General features: G+C 33.1%; 1 protein-coding gene across 13 annotated transcripts in view; it reads left to right on the forward strand.

Moving 5' to 3' along the window:
• Positions 1–14,517, forward strand: part of LCORL (ligand dependent nuclear receptor corepressor like) — a 168,900-nt gene that overhangs the window by 54,759 nt on the left and 99,624 nt on the right. For 9 of the 13 annotated variants that reach the window (XM_058722990.1, XM_058722999.1, XM_058723002.1 and 6 more), the window contains exons 3-4: positions 10,238–10,317; positions 11,195–11,324. In XM_058722990.1, the coding sequence (XP_058578973.1) occupies positions 10,238–10,317; positions 11,195–11,324 (210 nt within the window). Of the gene's footprint in view, positions 1–10,237; positions 10,318–11,194; positions 11,325–12,757; positions 12,801–14,517 lie in introns of those variants that run through there. The other 4 variants (XM_058722992.1, XM_058722993.1, XM_058722994.1 and 1 more) reach the window with 2 other exon arrangements.

Genomic DNA, 14,517 nt, shown 5'->3' on the forward strand with positions numbered 1-14,517 from the left:
GTTTATTCACAAAATGGGTAGTGCTAGTATAGATTTACTGCTTTGATTTTGATCAAATTATTTCTGAGTCTTGTATGGGGTCAGTTTTATGTGCTAACTCTGTTACCTTCTATCCTGTGGTACCTGCCATTCTACCAAGACCCAAGACATCTCTACAGGGCCTTCTCTCTTCTGTATAAATAAGTCTTTAAGTTGAGGGAGTGATGGTGGGAGTTGAGGAAGTGATGACGGGAGTAGTCAGAGTTTTCTGCTCGCTCTTTATTAATGTTGAGCAGGATAATTGAGTTATAAATTGTAGATCTGAAAGTATCTGTGAAAGATCATTTGTCCTAACCACCTGTCTTCAGTGAGATGAACTGATACACATGTAGAACACGACTTGAAGAATGAAGATTCCAAAATGTGCTTGTTCTTGTGTTTTATTATTCTTATAGCTAAGATCATTTTTTATTTCTTTTAACTTTAATCATTTCTCATCTTGTCATAATTCAACACTGAATTAAGTATTTTTACCTGATATATTTTTTAGCAGTACTAACTGTAGTTTCACCTATATTTCTGAGCTTACAAATGAACAAAGGAAACATTTAAAGAAACAAGAATTTAACCTATGCTTGACCTATTTCTTCAGCCTTCTTTTCTTAACCTGCTCTCCTCATTCATGTCAGAAGTCAACATTATACTTAATTGTCTTCTGGTAACCCAAATTACAACTTAAGACTCTTAGCCTGTTGCTTCCCCTACTTTCATTTGTTTATACATTGTATATGTATGTGTATATTTATGTTCCTTCAGAAATTGTTTATTATGCAAAGGGCAGAATGTTCTAAGGAAATAAATGCTTTGTTTTTTGTTTCTAGGCTAGTATTCCTTTAGTATGCACGTTGTACATGTTTATTTTAGGGAATTTGAAAATACAGATAAGCCAGAAAGAAAAACATTACTCCTAGTCCCACAATCCATAGATAACCTTTAAACATTTTTATGTAAATGTAAGATATGTGCTTGTGTATATTTATTCTTTTATTATAGTAGTGTATACTCTATGCACAGTGTATATAGTTTCTGTGCATATTGTGTTCACTGGTATATCATTTTGGTATATAACACCTAGATCATCTTTCATCTTTTAACAGTATTTCATTGTAGATCTATTTATAATTAATTTACTTAGTTGATTTAATCACCCATTGCAGTATATCTCATTCCATTTATTTAAATTCAGATAGATCTTATACTTTATGTCCTTTTTAGTGCTTTTTTTGGTGAGAGGAGTTAACAAAATTAGCTAAGCTTTGGAACTTGCATATAAGCACATATTCATTGCCTTTTTTTCACCCTCAGATACTCTTTCATCAGGTTTCTTAGGTAAATTCTTCCTCCTTTTTCTGCTTTTATGATTAAAAAAAAAGCTTCTAATTAAATTGTAGCTTTAAGAATGATAATATAATAGCAATAAATCTGTAATCTGTGCAAGGATGAAGACAGCCATATATTTTGAAGGAAAATTAAATTAAAAATGTAGAGCCTTTTGAAAAGACATGTAAAAACTATCCATTATAGACATTTCCAGCTTCTTTCTTACCTCTTATAAATAAGTGTGCTTGTTTTGTTGCCAATGTTAAAAATGGTTTAATCTTTAGATGCTGAGACTACAAGTATAAGGATTTGTCACTAAAGAAATTTGTATGCAGAATTCAAATAGATTAGTGTATGTTTTCAGATAAATCATTGGAAATCTGAACCTTTATTACTTTGCAAAACCCAGAAACTAAGTATATTACGTAGCAAAAGATTCTTGTATATTACTCTAAATTATTTTTTATTAAAAAATTAAACTTTTAAGCAAAAATTCCCTCTTTTTTTCTGCTTTAGTCAGTCCTTTCTCATGTCTTATTTGTGAGCTGGTTTCTTCCACCTATGGGATCATCTGATTTATTTGTGACTGTGAATATTTACAAAAATATGAAAAGAGTGCAGTAGGCCTATGTAAACTGGCTGATAGATCCTTATTGGTTTTTCTCTAGGTGTGTCTACATTTGGAAGGGAGATTATATCAGAGGTCTGCAAGCTATAGCATGTGGGGCAAATACAGCTTGTTGACTTTTGAATGGCCTCTAAGCTATGAGTAATTTTTACATTTTTAAGTAGTGGGGAAAAAAACAAAAGAAGATTAATAGTTCATGGCATGTGAAAATTATGTGAAGTTCAAATTTAATTGTCCTGTTAATAAAGTTTTATTGGAAACAGCCCCTCTTATTTGTTGAAACATTTTCTGTCTGCTTTTATACTACAACAGTAGAGTTGAATGGTGTGACAGATGGTATGGCCTGCAAAACCTAAAATATTTACTCTTTGGCTGTTTATGGAAAAGTTTTGCTGACCCCTGCCTGTACCACTGACTGAAGTTTAATATTTTTGACATAATATCCTTTTTTCAACTCTAAACACTATGATGGTGGAGACAACAAAATTATTTTTTATTTTTTATTTGTTTTTATTTTTTTTTTTTTTGAGAGAGAGAGAGTGTGTGAGTAGGGGAGAGGGGCAGAAGGAGAGAAAATATCAAGCAGACTCCATGCTTAGTGCAGAGCTCAGCTTGAGGCTGGATCCCATGACCCTGGATTATGACCTGAGCTGAAATCAAGGGTCAGATGCTCAACTGACTGAGCCACCCAGGTGCTGCACAAAACAATTTTTTAAGATTTATTAGGTGAAACATTAAAAAAATTTTTTTTAAATTTTAGAGAGAGACCACAAGTGGGGGAGAGGGGCAGAGGGAGAGATAGAATCTTAAGCAGATTCCATGCTCAGCATGGAGCTCGCACAAGGCTCAATCCCATGGTCATGACCCCAGCTGAAATCGAGTCAGACACTTAACTGACTGAGCCACTCTGGCCCCCCTCCCCCCCAATTTTTTTTTTAATCTGAGTATAGTTGACACACAATGTCACATTAGTTTCAGGTGTGCACATAGTGATTGGACTTCTCTATATGTTATGCTCACCCCAAGTGTAGCTATCACCTGTCATCATACAGTACTATTACAATATTGACTATATTCCCTGTGCTGTGCCTTTTATTCCTGTGACTTATTCATTCCATAACTGGAAGCCTGTTATTCCCCCCCCACCCCTGCCTTCATCCATTTTGCCTGTCCTCCCACCCCACCCACCCCTTCCTTACCTTTGGAACCACCAGTTTATTCTCTGTATAGGTCCAGCTGTGCTTTTGTTTATTGATTTTTTTTTGTTTGTTTGTTTGTTTGTTTTTTAGTTTCCACATGATTGAAATCATATGGTATTGATTTTTCCCAGTCTGACTTGTTTCACTTATAATACTCTCTAGGTCCACCCATGCTGTCACAAATGGCATAATCTCATCCTTTTTTAAGGCTGTGTAATATTTTAGTATGTGTGTGCATCTCACATCTTTCTTATCCATTCATCTATCAATGGACACTGGGTTGCTTCCCATCTTTAGGTTTTTGTAAATAATGCTTCAGTAAAACATAGGGGTGCATATATCTTTTTGAATTAGTGTTTTGGGGTTTTTTGGGGTAAATAGTATTGGAATTACTGGATCATATGGCATTTCTATTTTTAATTTTTTGAAGACTCTCCACACTGGTGTACCAATTTTTCTTCCCACTAACAGTGTACAAGAGTTTCTTTTTCTCTACATCCTCTCCAACTCTTGTTGTTTCTTGCATTTTTTAAATCAAGTTTTATTTAAATTCTAGTCAGTTAACATACAGTGTAATATTAGTTTCAGGTAAAGAAGTTAGTGATTCATCACTTACATACAACACCCAGTGTTCATCACAACAAGTACCCTCCTTAATACCTATCACTTGTTTGCCTTTTTGATTTTAGCCATTCTGACAGGTATAAGGTGATATCTCATTGTACTTTTGATTTGCATTTCCGTGATGATGAGTGATGTTGAGCATCTTTTCATGTGCATGTGGTCATTTGGAAAAATGTCTATTCATGTTCATATTTTAGGTGGATTATTTGTGGTTTTTTTGGTATTGAGATGAATAAATTCTTTATATATTTTGGATGTTAACCTCTTATCAGATATATCATTTGCAAATATCTTTTCCCATTCTGTAGGTTGTCTTTTTGCTTTGTTGATGGTTTCCTTTCTCTGCAGAAACTTTTTATTTTGATGTGGTCCCAATAGTTTATTTTTGTTTTTGTTTCCTTTGCCCTAGGAGACATATCTAGAAAAATATTGCTACCGGGGCGCCTGGGTGGCGCAGTCGGTTAAGCGTCCGACTTCAGCCAGGTCACGATCTCGCGGTCCGTGAGTTCGAGCCCCGCGTCAGGCTCTGGGCTGATGGCTCGGAGCCTGGAGCCTGTTTCCGATTCTGTGTCTCCCTCTCTCTCTGCCCCTCCCCCGTTCATGCTCTGTCTCTCTCTGTCCCAAAAATAAAAATAAAAAGCGTTGAAAAAAAAAAAATTAAAAAAAAAAAAGAAAAATATTGCTACCACTAATGTCAGAGAAATTACTGTTTTTGTTCTCTTTTAGGAATTTTAAGGTTTCAGGTCTCACAATTAGGTCGTTAATCCATTTTGACTTTATTTTTGTGTATGATGTGAGAAAGCGGTCCCGTTTCGTTCTTTTACATGTAGCTATTCGGTTTTCTTAGCATTTATTGAAGAGATGTCTTTTTCCCCATTGTGTATTACCTTTTTGTTAGATGAAATATTTTGAATGCTTATTTTGTGTAAGGAACTGTGATTAGCGGTGAGGAAAGGAACTACTAGGAATTCATGGCCTAGTATTAAGTCAGTAGTTTTCTAATATGAATTGATTATCTATATTAAAACCAGAGAATCTAATATTGCTGTATTTTATAGTTAGGTAAATTATATTAGCTCTTATCAATGTGTACACAGAAACTTATCCAAGTGTATTCATCATGCTATTTATAATCCCAGGACTAAGTATCCAAAAATAGGGTATTGATTAAATAAGTTACAATGCATCTGTTTGATGAACCATGCGTATCTGTTAAAAATGATTTAGAAGTATATTTGAGCATAGGAAATATTTGTGACAAATAAACATGTGTATAATATCCTAATTTTTTAAATAGCATTTTTGGAGCAGTTTAAATTTACAGAAAAAAATCAAGTAGAAAGTACAAAGATTTCCCATATAATCCCCCTTCAAGGTTTCTCTATGTTAATATCTTTCATTAGTGTGGTACATTTGTTACAGTTAATGAGCCAATATCAATATATTTTATTAATTAAAGCCTCATAGTTAAGTCTACATGTTGTACAGTTGTCTGCATTTTGGCAAATGCACAGTCATGTATCCACACTATAATATCCAACACAATAGTTTCAGTGGCCTAAAAATCATCTGTATTCATCACCTTTTTAGTTCTTTCCTCTGTCCCCAATCCTCTGCTCTTTTTACTGTTTTTTTTTTCTTCTCCATAATGTCATATAATTGAAATCATACAGTATTTACTCTTTTCAGACTCACTTCTTTCACTGAACAATATGCATATAAGTTTCCTGTGTCTTTTCATGGCATCATAGCTCATTTCTTTTTATTACTGAATAATACTGCCTTGGTTAGATGTACCACAGTCTACTTAAAAGACATTTGGGTCACTTCCAAGTTTTGGTAATTACTAATAAAGCTACTGTAAACATTTGTGTACAGGTTTTATGTAGACATAACTTTCCAGCTCATTTGTGTAAATACTTAGGAGCCCCATTGCAAGATAAGTATGGAAAGATTATGTTAAACTTTGAAGAAACTGTAAGACTCATCTTCAAAAGTGGCCGTACTATTTTGTGTTCTTACCAGTGATGAATTTAAGTTCCTTTTGCTCTGCATCAACACCAGCATTTGATGTTGTCAGTGTTTCGGACTTAAACTATTCTAGTAGGTGTGTAGTGGTAGCTCATCTTAATTTGCAATTCTCTAGCAGCATATGATATTGAGCATCTTGGCAAATGATATTGAGCATCTTTTCATAAGCTTATTTGAGATCTGCATATCTCCTTGGATGAGGTGTCTGTTCAGACAGTTTTTGGTAGTTAGGTAATGATGATAGATAATAATGATAGAATGAGGAAGTATTCCTTCTGCTTTTATTTTCTGGAACAGATTGTAGAGAAACCATCTGGATTGGAGTTTTCTTGTTTTGGTAGGTTATTGATTATTGATTTAATTTCTTTTTTTTTCTTTTTTTTTTTTTTTTTATTTATTTTTGGGACAGAGAGAGACAGAGCATGAACGGGGGAGGGGCAGAGAGAAAGGGAGACACAGAATCGGAAACAGGCTCCAGGCTCCGAGCCATCAGCCCAGAGCCTGACGCGGGGCTCGAACTCACGGACCGCGAGATCGTGACCTGGCTGAAGTCGGACGCTTAACCGACTGCGCCACCCAGGCGCCCCTGATTTAATTTCTTTAGTAGATATAGTCCTATTGAGATTTTCTATTTTTTGTTTGAAATTTGGTAGATAGTGTCTTTCAAGGAATTTGTCCAACTAATATTGTTCATAATATATTTTTTTTTTATTCATAGAATCTATAGTGATGGCCCATCTTTCACTTCTGATATTTTCTTTTTCTTTACTTGGTTATTAGGCTGGGTAGAGGTTTATCACTTTTATTGATGTTTTCAAAGAATCTGCTGATGCTCATTTTTGAAAAGACCTAGAATATAAACTGGAAGGATATATTGCAAAATTTAATCATTATCTCTGGATGATGGGATTACAAATAGTTTTCCTTCTTTGTACTTTTCAGTATAGTTACTATGTAATTTCATAATGAAATTTTATTTTTTAATAACATTGCCCAATGTTCAGTATCTTCCCTCAAAGTCAACATTTGTTAGTGGTAACCTGGGTGGCTCAGTTGGTTAAGCATTCGACTTCAGCTCAGGTCATGGTCTCCTGGTTTGTGAGTTGGAGCCCTGCCTCAGGCTCTGTGTGGACAGCTCAGAGCCTGGAGCCTGCTTTGGATTCTGTATCTCCCTCTCTCTCTGCCCCTCCACCGCTCATGCTCACTCCTGGGCACGCTGTCTCTCTCTCTCTCTCTCTCTCTCTCTCTCAAAAGTGAATGAACATTTATAAAATTAAAAAAAAATCAACATAGTTATAACTACTTTTTCATGACCTTCATGATCAATCTAGTTCAGTATTCTCTTTTTTCACTTTTCATTGGCTTTGTCTTTGGGAACTTTACATTTATTTCTTGTGGTTAAAGGGTACTGAAGAGAATAAAAACATTCAAAGGAAGTATGATTATCTAAAAGAAAATGAGAGTACCACCAATTGGACTTGTTAGGTGTTCTTCATGCATTCTTGTTTAATTTTGTTACTACAGTCTTAAGGTGTAATTATTATCCTCATTTTAATGAATGAGGAAATTGACGCCAGGGAAAGTAACTTGCCAAAGGCCACATCTAGTATTTGGAAAGATATCTCAGTTCCAAGGCTCTCTAATTTAAAAGTCTGTTATCTTTCCAAGATAGATTAGGTAAAATGATTAGAACCAAACTTTGCCATGAGTATATATCCATGGTGAAAATGTTGATCTTTTGTTAGCCACTTACTATCCGTTTTCATTATGACATTGCCTTTTCTGTGAGATACAAACTTTGGCCCTTTTTGAATTTATAGCTTCATGTATTAAAATTTCAGAATAAGAGGCAACTTATTTTAGGGATATCTGATTTATTGTCTTATTTTGTTTGAGAGATAAAATGAATGTATTTTGTTGCAGTATTTATTTTTTGTGACATGAAAAGATAATCTGGACAAACAAATCTGGCTTAGAGTTTATTTTTCAAAACTTTTTTTCCAATAAGTAAAAAAAATGTGTCTCATCATTTATTTGAACTCAAAATCAAAAGTTGATGTAGAAAGAGTAGTTATTAAATATTTGTAAGTAAAGTCATAGTTTTTTTAACCCAGCAAAATTTAATGGCATTTATATAATTGTTGATTTATTCAGTGCTGTTTATTTAACCACATAGGGATTTACTTTAATTAACATCTCTCTGAAGAACTTCTAAAATAACTAAAATAAATGAGATAATCTGAACATGCCCAATTTATTTTACAGCTGGTAATTGTTTTAATTAATCCAGAGTTGTTCCTCAGTTCAACATATTTATCACTGAAACTTCATGAAACCTTATAGTAGTTTTTCAAAAATACCTCTTCCCCAGGACTACCAGCTATTTTTTAAAAAATCACAGTGCTAGATATCTTTCATATTTTTTATTCATGAGGCCATAATAAAAAAGCAGTAAGATTTCCTTGATCTATCAAAGTTATTATGCTTAGCATATGAGTCAAGTTTTTGCACAGTAATACTGCATAACAAAGAGCTCTAAAATCTATTGCTTGCTCAGTGGGTGATCTGATTCACTGGACTTCAGGAATCACTTCTCCTGATGATTCCAGGTGCCAGTCGGAAGGAGTAATGGCTGTGTTGGGCAAGTTCTTTTCGTGTTGCAAGGTAGAAACTCAACAGAACTGGGGGAACTTGCCATACCTTTTAAAGCATCAGCTTGGAAGAGTATACTTCCACTTCTCCCACATTCATTCCACTGATCAGGAAGAGACATTGCACAATTCCACATTCAGGAGTGTGAATGTATTATTCTATAGTGACAGGCTGAAAGGTTGAAGAGAATTATACACCTACATAACTACAGTTCTGGGTTTCTAATTGTACAGATTGCTTAAACTTTTGATTAATCAGGTTGTTTACAAAAAAGTGATCAGTTTTCTTAAACTGATATATTAAAATTATCTGTCTTATGCAAATTAACCTTATTAAATATATTTGTGATTGTATAGATTTAAGAAATAATGACTGATGATCCTGTTTTGATAGTAACTAGCCTTTGCATGGTGTTTTAGAGTTTATAAAATATTTTCACATTTTTTCATGTGATCCACAAGTTAGGTAGTGGGATCCTTACTTTACAGATGTGAAAATTAAAACAAAAACGTTGTGACTTGACAAGGTTACAACCAGTAAGTTCCATTACAGATTTTTGGAGACTTTAAATCCAGTTATCTTTACATTGCCCTGTACTGGGTTTCATGCTCCCATTTCCTACCATTTCTAAGTTTAGATAAATAATAGGAATATTTCTGGACCACTGTTAAAACCTAAGGGAGCTATCACTATACACTTCATACTCCATCACATCATACTATCTTCTACTCTGATTTGTGTATCTGGATTGATGCAAAAATTGCTTAAAGGCTGATCCTCACTCTTATTTGTTTATTATTATTCCAACAAAGGTAAGCTTTTTTTCTGTGTAGTTTAGTAGAAACATGTATTCAACTTCATTATGTATTTCAAAAGTATGAGGGAAAATTATTGTGGTATACCCCATTGCTTTTCAAATTAGTACCAGGGTAACTGCCTCAGGTGATAATGGTTTCATATATTTGAGGTTCTGTGTAAAAATTTATTTGGGAAAAGAGATGGAGAGTTTTACTGCAAGAAGAAACTTTGAAAAATCACTGTCTATACCAAGTATAGTTAGGATGGCAATGATATTCTATCTTCATAAAATTTCTTCATTATAAATGTTTGTTTCACACAAACTTTGTATTATAATAGTTGACTTATATGAAACATTCTTGTGAAAAAAAAATGTTTTGTGTTGAATAATATAACATGTTTACCTGCCTTCTACTCTAACTCTTGCAACAACACCTTTAAACAATGTAATAAAAATCGGATCTCTTTAGCTATGGATTTCTGTTTTTTTGGACAGCATTCCATTTTCTCAAATCTGTGGGCTTTTCTGGTGCTTTACTCCATTTTCTCTGTTTTATGTTGCTTTCATGATGTGCAAATTTATTTATTTTGCCCCCATATCTCCCTGTTTTGATTTCTTTCATAGTGAAAATTAAAAATTAATAGGTAATGATAAATTGAATCTTTTAGAAGGTTAGATGATACTTAAGAGCCTATTGTTAGAAAATTAATTTATAACCAGCTCATTGTTCTTGATACTTTGTCCCATAATAGTGCAAATTACTCTCCTTACAGCCTTCTCTGTTTATTTCTTTCTAGAGGTCATCACTTTAATTTCAAAGTTAGGCCTTCTCCCTTTACTATTATTAGTTAGTTTTTTTATATGAGCCATTGCTGTGGAGAGTGGTAATTTTATTTGTTTTAATAAAGTTAGTATACTTAATGAATATTTTTCCCTCTTTTAAAGACTGTGAACCAGAAGAGCTGACTGACTGGTCTATGGATGAAAAATGTTCATTTTGTAATCTACAGAGAGAAGCAGTCAGTGTAAGTTTTAGTGCTATGAAATTATTTCTAAACTAATTGCACAATTGTAACACAATTTTTTTAACTGAATTTTTTTCTGAAAATTGGTGATTTACAGTGGAAATTTAAATACTTGATTTTGGTAATGTGAAGAATATTTTAAAGTCTAACATTTAGCTTAACTTGCAGGTGAAATCACAAAACACTCATCTTTTTTGCTTATTTCACATTTCTTCCTTATAGCTCCCTGACTCATGAAGTTCAGTTTAGACCTGTTTTGTATTTAGGTAGATGACAGTGAGTTTAGAGGCCTAGTTTGATTTGAGACCACCCTGTAGTCTTTCTTAGGAATCTGTAGCTGGAGGATAATGCGGTACTACTTTTTAGCCTTTTACTCTCTTGAAGTCTTTTGGATATCACAGTTATTTCCTGTGTAAATGATTAAATATTTAGTGTCTAATATAAACAGGGCATAAACTAGACAAGCAGCATCTTCTTGTATGGTGGAAAGTCCTAATTCTTTACTGTTGTGAGAAAGGCTGAAAAGAAATGACAACTTGAGAACCTGTACCCATTTTGGTCAGAGTAGTGGGTAAACATACCTGCTTTGTTGTTACAACTCTCATTATTGGCATTGCTATCTAATGAATTTATTTAGCAATATATTTTATCTACTCTGCTCCCCCCTCCATTTTTGACTGTAGTTTTCCCAAAAAATAAGGCTAATTTGGTATCAAAGTTAAATTTCTTTTCTCCTGACTCCTGTCCCAAATTTTATGTTCTCTCTATATAATTTGATAGAATAAATGAACATTTAGAGAATATTTTTTTGCAATTTTTAATGGAATTTCATGTATAATAAAAAACGATTTTTTATGTTGTTTTCTTATAATTTTAGGATTGTATACCATCTCTTGATTCTTCACAGTCAACACCAACAGAGGAACTATCATCTCAGGGCCAGTCCAACACTGAAAAGATTGAATGCCAAGCAGAAAATTACCTAAATGCACTCTTTCGAAAGAAAGGTAATATTGGTATACTTTGTCATTTAAAATTTGCAGTAGAGGTCTAAAGTGTTTGCAGTTTTCCCACACGCAAGTTTTTTTTGTCAGTCTTTATTCCATTTTTGATTATTTCTTTTTTTATCTTTAGTTTTTCTTCATATTAGGACATTAGAATTCTTAGTTACTGTAGGGCTAGTCTTCTATTAGCCATTCCTTTTCTCCACTTTTTCCTCAAATCTGTCCCTGACACTATCAGATATTTTCCTCATCTACTGTAGGCAGACAGGAAATGTTTTTATGCTTCTGGTCTTTATTTTGTTGCTGTTCTCAAGACTTCAAAAGTTCTTTCATGTTCAATAAGTGATGGATATATTATACTGTAAAGCTGTCTTTAGAAATCTAACAGTTAAGTCATTTATCAGCCAGATTGGAGTATTTTTGCTGGCTTGGGATTTCAGTGTTTCTTTGGTAGCTTGAATATGCTTACTTGACCTTAAATGTCAAATGTTCTTTTTCACTCACCTGCCTAAACTATTTAAACCAAATTAGGCTCGTTTCACTTGTTACCTTACTTGATACACATGTATCAGAGAAAAATATAGAAATATAGAACCTTCCATTTTTTGTTCTTGGCAATTTCTGCAGTAGTAGAGTGTCTTAATTTTTACCACATAGATCTTTGTAGTGAGTCATGATACAGGGGGAAGATGGGAAGGGTTATCATTCTGCCTCCCACTTTCCAGAGACTGAGAAAAACATTATTGTATTTCATCTAGGTGTTGACCCTGCTTTACTCCTCTTTGAAATTAGGTTAACATCAGATACTGTTCTATTAAGTTGATAACTTTTAGATTTTAATCAATAATGTTGAAAATAGTCTTCACCTTTGAGCAAGGAGGCTTTTGTTTAGTCCTCAGTGTTATGAGTTTTATGTGTTGAAATATGAGAATTCTTTTATTAGAAGAATCATTAGTATATTAAAAGACCTAAAGTTAAGAACTGTATTTTTTTTTAAGTGCAGGAGACTGAAAATATTTTCCTGTATGTTACTAAAGTGCTTAGTGTTGAGAAATCGGCATTGTCTTTAAAAAAACATTATTTTTTTTAAGAAATTTTCTATTTGAACCCATATTAATATTTTACATGCTTTCCTTAAGAAGTTTATAACATATTAATTTAAAAAATTTTATTCTGCCAGTGTACTTATACTTACAAGAATTATGTTATCAGACTTATATCACTAATAGAGCTGGAGGAAATGTACACATTTACATACATGCACACGGTTTCACCTTAGAACTCTTTACTCAGTCTTCTTTTCCTTGAGTAATTTATAATGGTAGTCGCTGGAATTATCAATAGTTATGACCTATAATTTTTGATAGTATGGAGTAACCTGTGCTCCATTGCCCTATTAAGAGTAATCAGTAAACACTTGGTACTATTTCAGCTGATTCAAGCATCTGGGTCTTCAAGAGGTCTCCTACCAATGGTTGGGTGAGTGTTCATGGATATTTAGTGACCTCTCCATTTGAGGTGAATCTTGGCTTTCTTCCCGATCTTTGAAGGATTGCAAAGTTTTTAAATGAAAGATTCTTATTAGTATTTTTGCTTTAACTTCAGGTCTTATCTTTGTTAATTCCTTTATTTGTAGTCCAACATGATTTTCCAGATTTAATTAAACATAAGGACTTTTCTACTCATTTACTTGGTTTTGTTTTTGTTCTTTATTTTTTAATTTTCTTTGAATAAAATCATTTTAGAGGTTTCCATATGGTCTGGATTAGGATAAGGCCAGAAGATAATAATAGTATCTTTAAGTGATGATAACGTCTCTGTTTATTTAATTCCACTGTTAACTCTACTTGAAAATAAAAGGCATAAACATGTTTTTAAAGATAAGAAACACTTCTGAGCCTTTGGAGTAATAAATAAAATGTTGATAAAGCATATTGTTGGTGGAGCTTTTATTTGATTCCTGAAAATTTCCCAAACTCAGCCATTTTCAGGAATTCTGGATATTAGTAACATCAGTGTTACTGATACTCGACAGATACTGATCTTTTGCTTAGTTTGAGGAATATATGCATGTTAATCATCTTGCCAAAACGTAAAGAAATCTTTTAATAGCTTTATTATAGCTTGTTTATTATTTTTCCTAACTGTGGTTTTAGGGACGAAGATAGTGATAAGTATAAACTGTTATTAAGAACCCACTACACAGGGTAATGAGATGGTTGATGTCATCAGTTATGATTGAGCACTGAAACCTTTTTATGCCTTAATCTCGTTTAATCTGAAAACAATGTTAAGAGGTAGGTACTGTTATCATTTTAACAGGTAGAGACAGTGAAACACAGAGAAGTTAAGTAATGTGTCTTTTAGTCCTATTACAAACATTTGAATCCTCAGGAAGTTAAAAAAAAAAAAAAAAAGTTAAAAAGTGTTCTGTGTGAGGAGCACCCAGATTCTTTTATGTACTAAGTAGGAAGACTTTCCTATTCTATACTTATTAGCCAGCTAGGATTAGAGTTATTTTAATTGAATTAGGCAGACTAGAGAGGACTATGAGAAATGCTATATTTCTTCTACACTTCCATTTTCCCTTTTATGAACCATGGACACTTTCAGCGATTAGTTTCCTTGTAGTGTTTAATAATAGATTGGAGGAAACTTAAATACTAAATAGTTTGGCAAATCCCTCATAATTAGAAGCTAGTCAAAAATACTTTTTCAGAGTTGAATAAATGGGGGGGGGGAGGGTATATTACTACAGAGATGAACTTTTAACTAGCTTTGAATATTATTCAGAAATTTTTCAAAATTTTTCAAAATAGAATTCCTTCCAGAGGTTTACCCTACAATTGTCTATAGTGTTAAAACAGAATGAAAGCTCCATGAAAGCAGGCACTTTTTTTTTGTTAATTGCAGTATCCTCAGTATTTAGAACAATACTTATTACATCTGTCTTCAGGAAATACTTGTTGAACTTATGAATGCGTACTAATAAACTGTCCAGGTATCTTCCAGTTTCACTACCTATTCTAATATTACTACTTATTTGATTTGAAGAAAGAAATTAATTAGTATGTATATATAGTTTACCTTTCCCTACTCTGTACTTAAGTTTGTTACTGTGTATAGTTTGAGTATCAGTTTGTTTTGAAGTGTGTAGAAACATAGCCATGTAGATATAAAATGCCTTTTCCAAAGT

Source organism: Neofelis nebulosa, chromosome 3, assembly GCF_028018385.1.
Source record: "Neofelis nebulosa isolate mNeoNeb1 chromosome 3, mNeoNeb1.pri, whole genome shotgun sequence".
Taxonomy (NCBI): domain Eukaryota; kingdom Metazoa; phylum Chordata; class Mammalia; order Carnivora; family Felidae; genus Neofelis; species Neofelis nebulosa.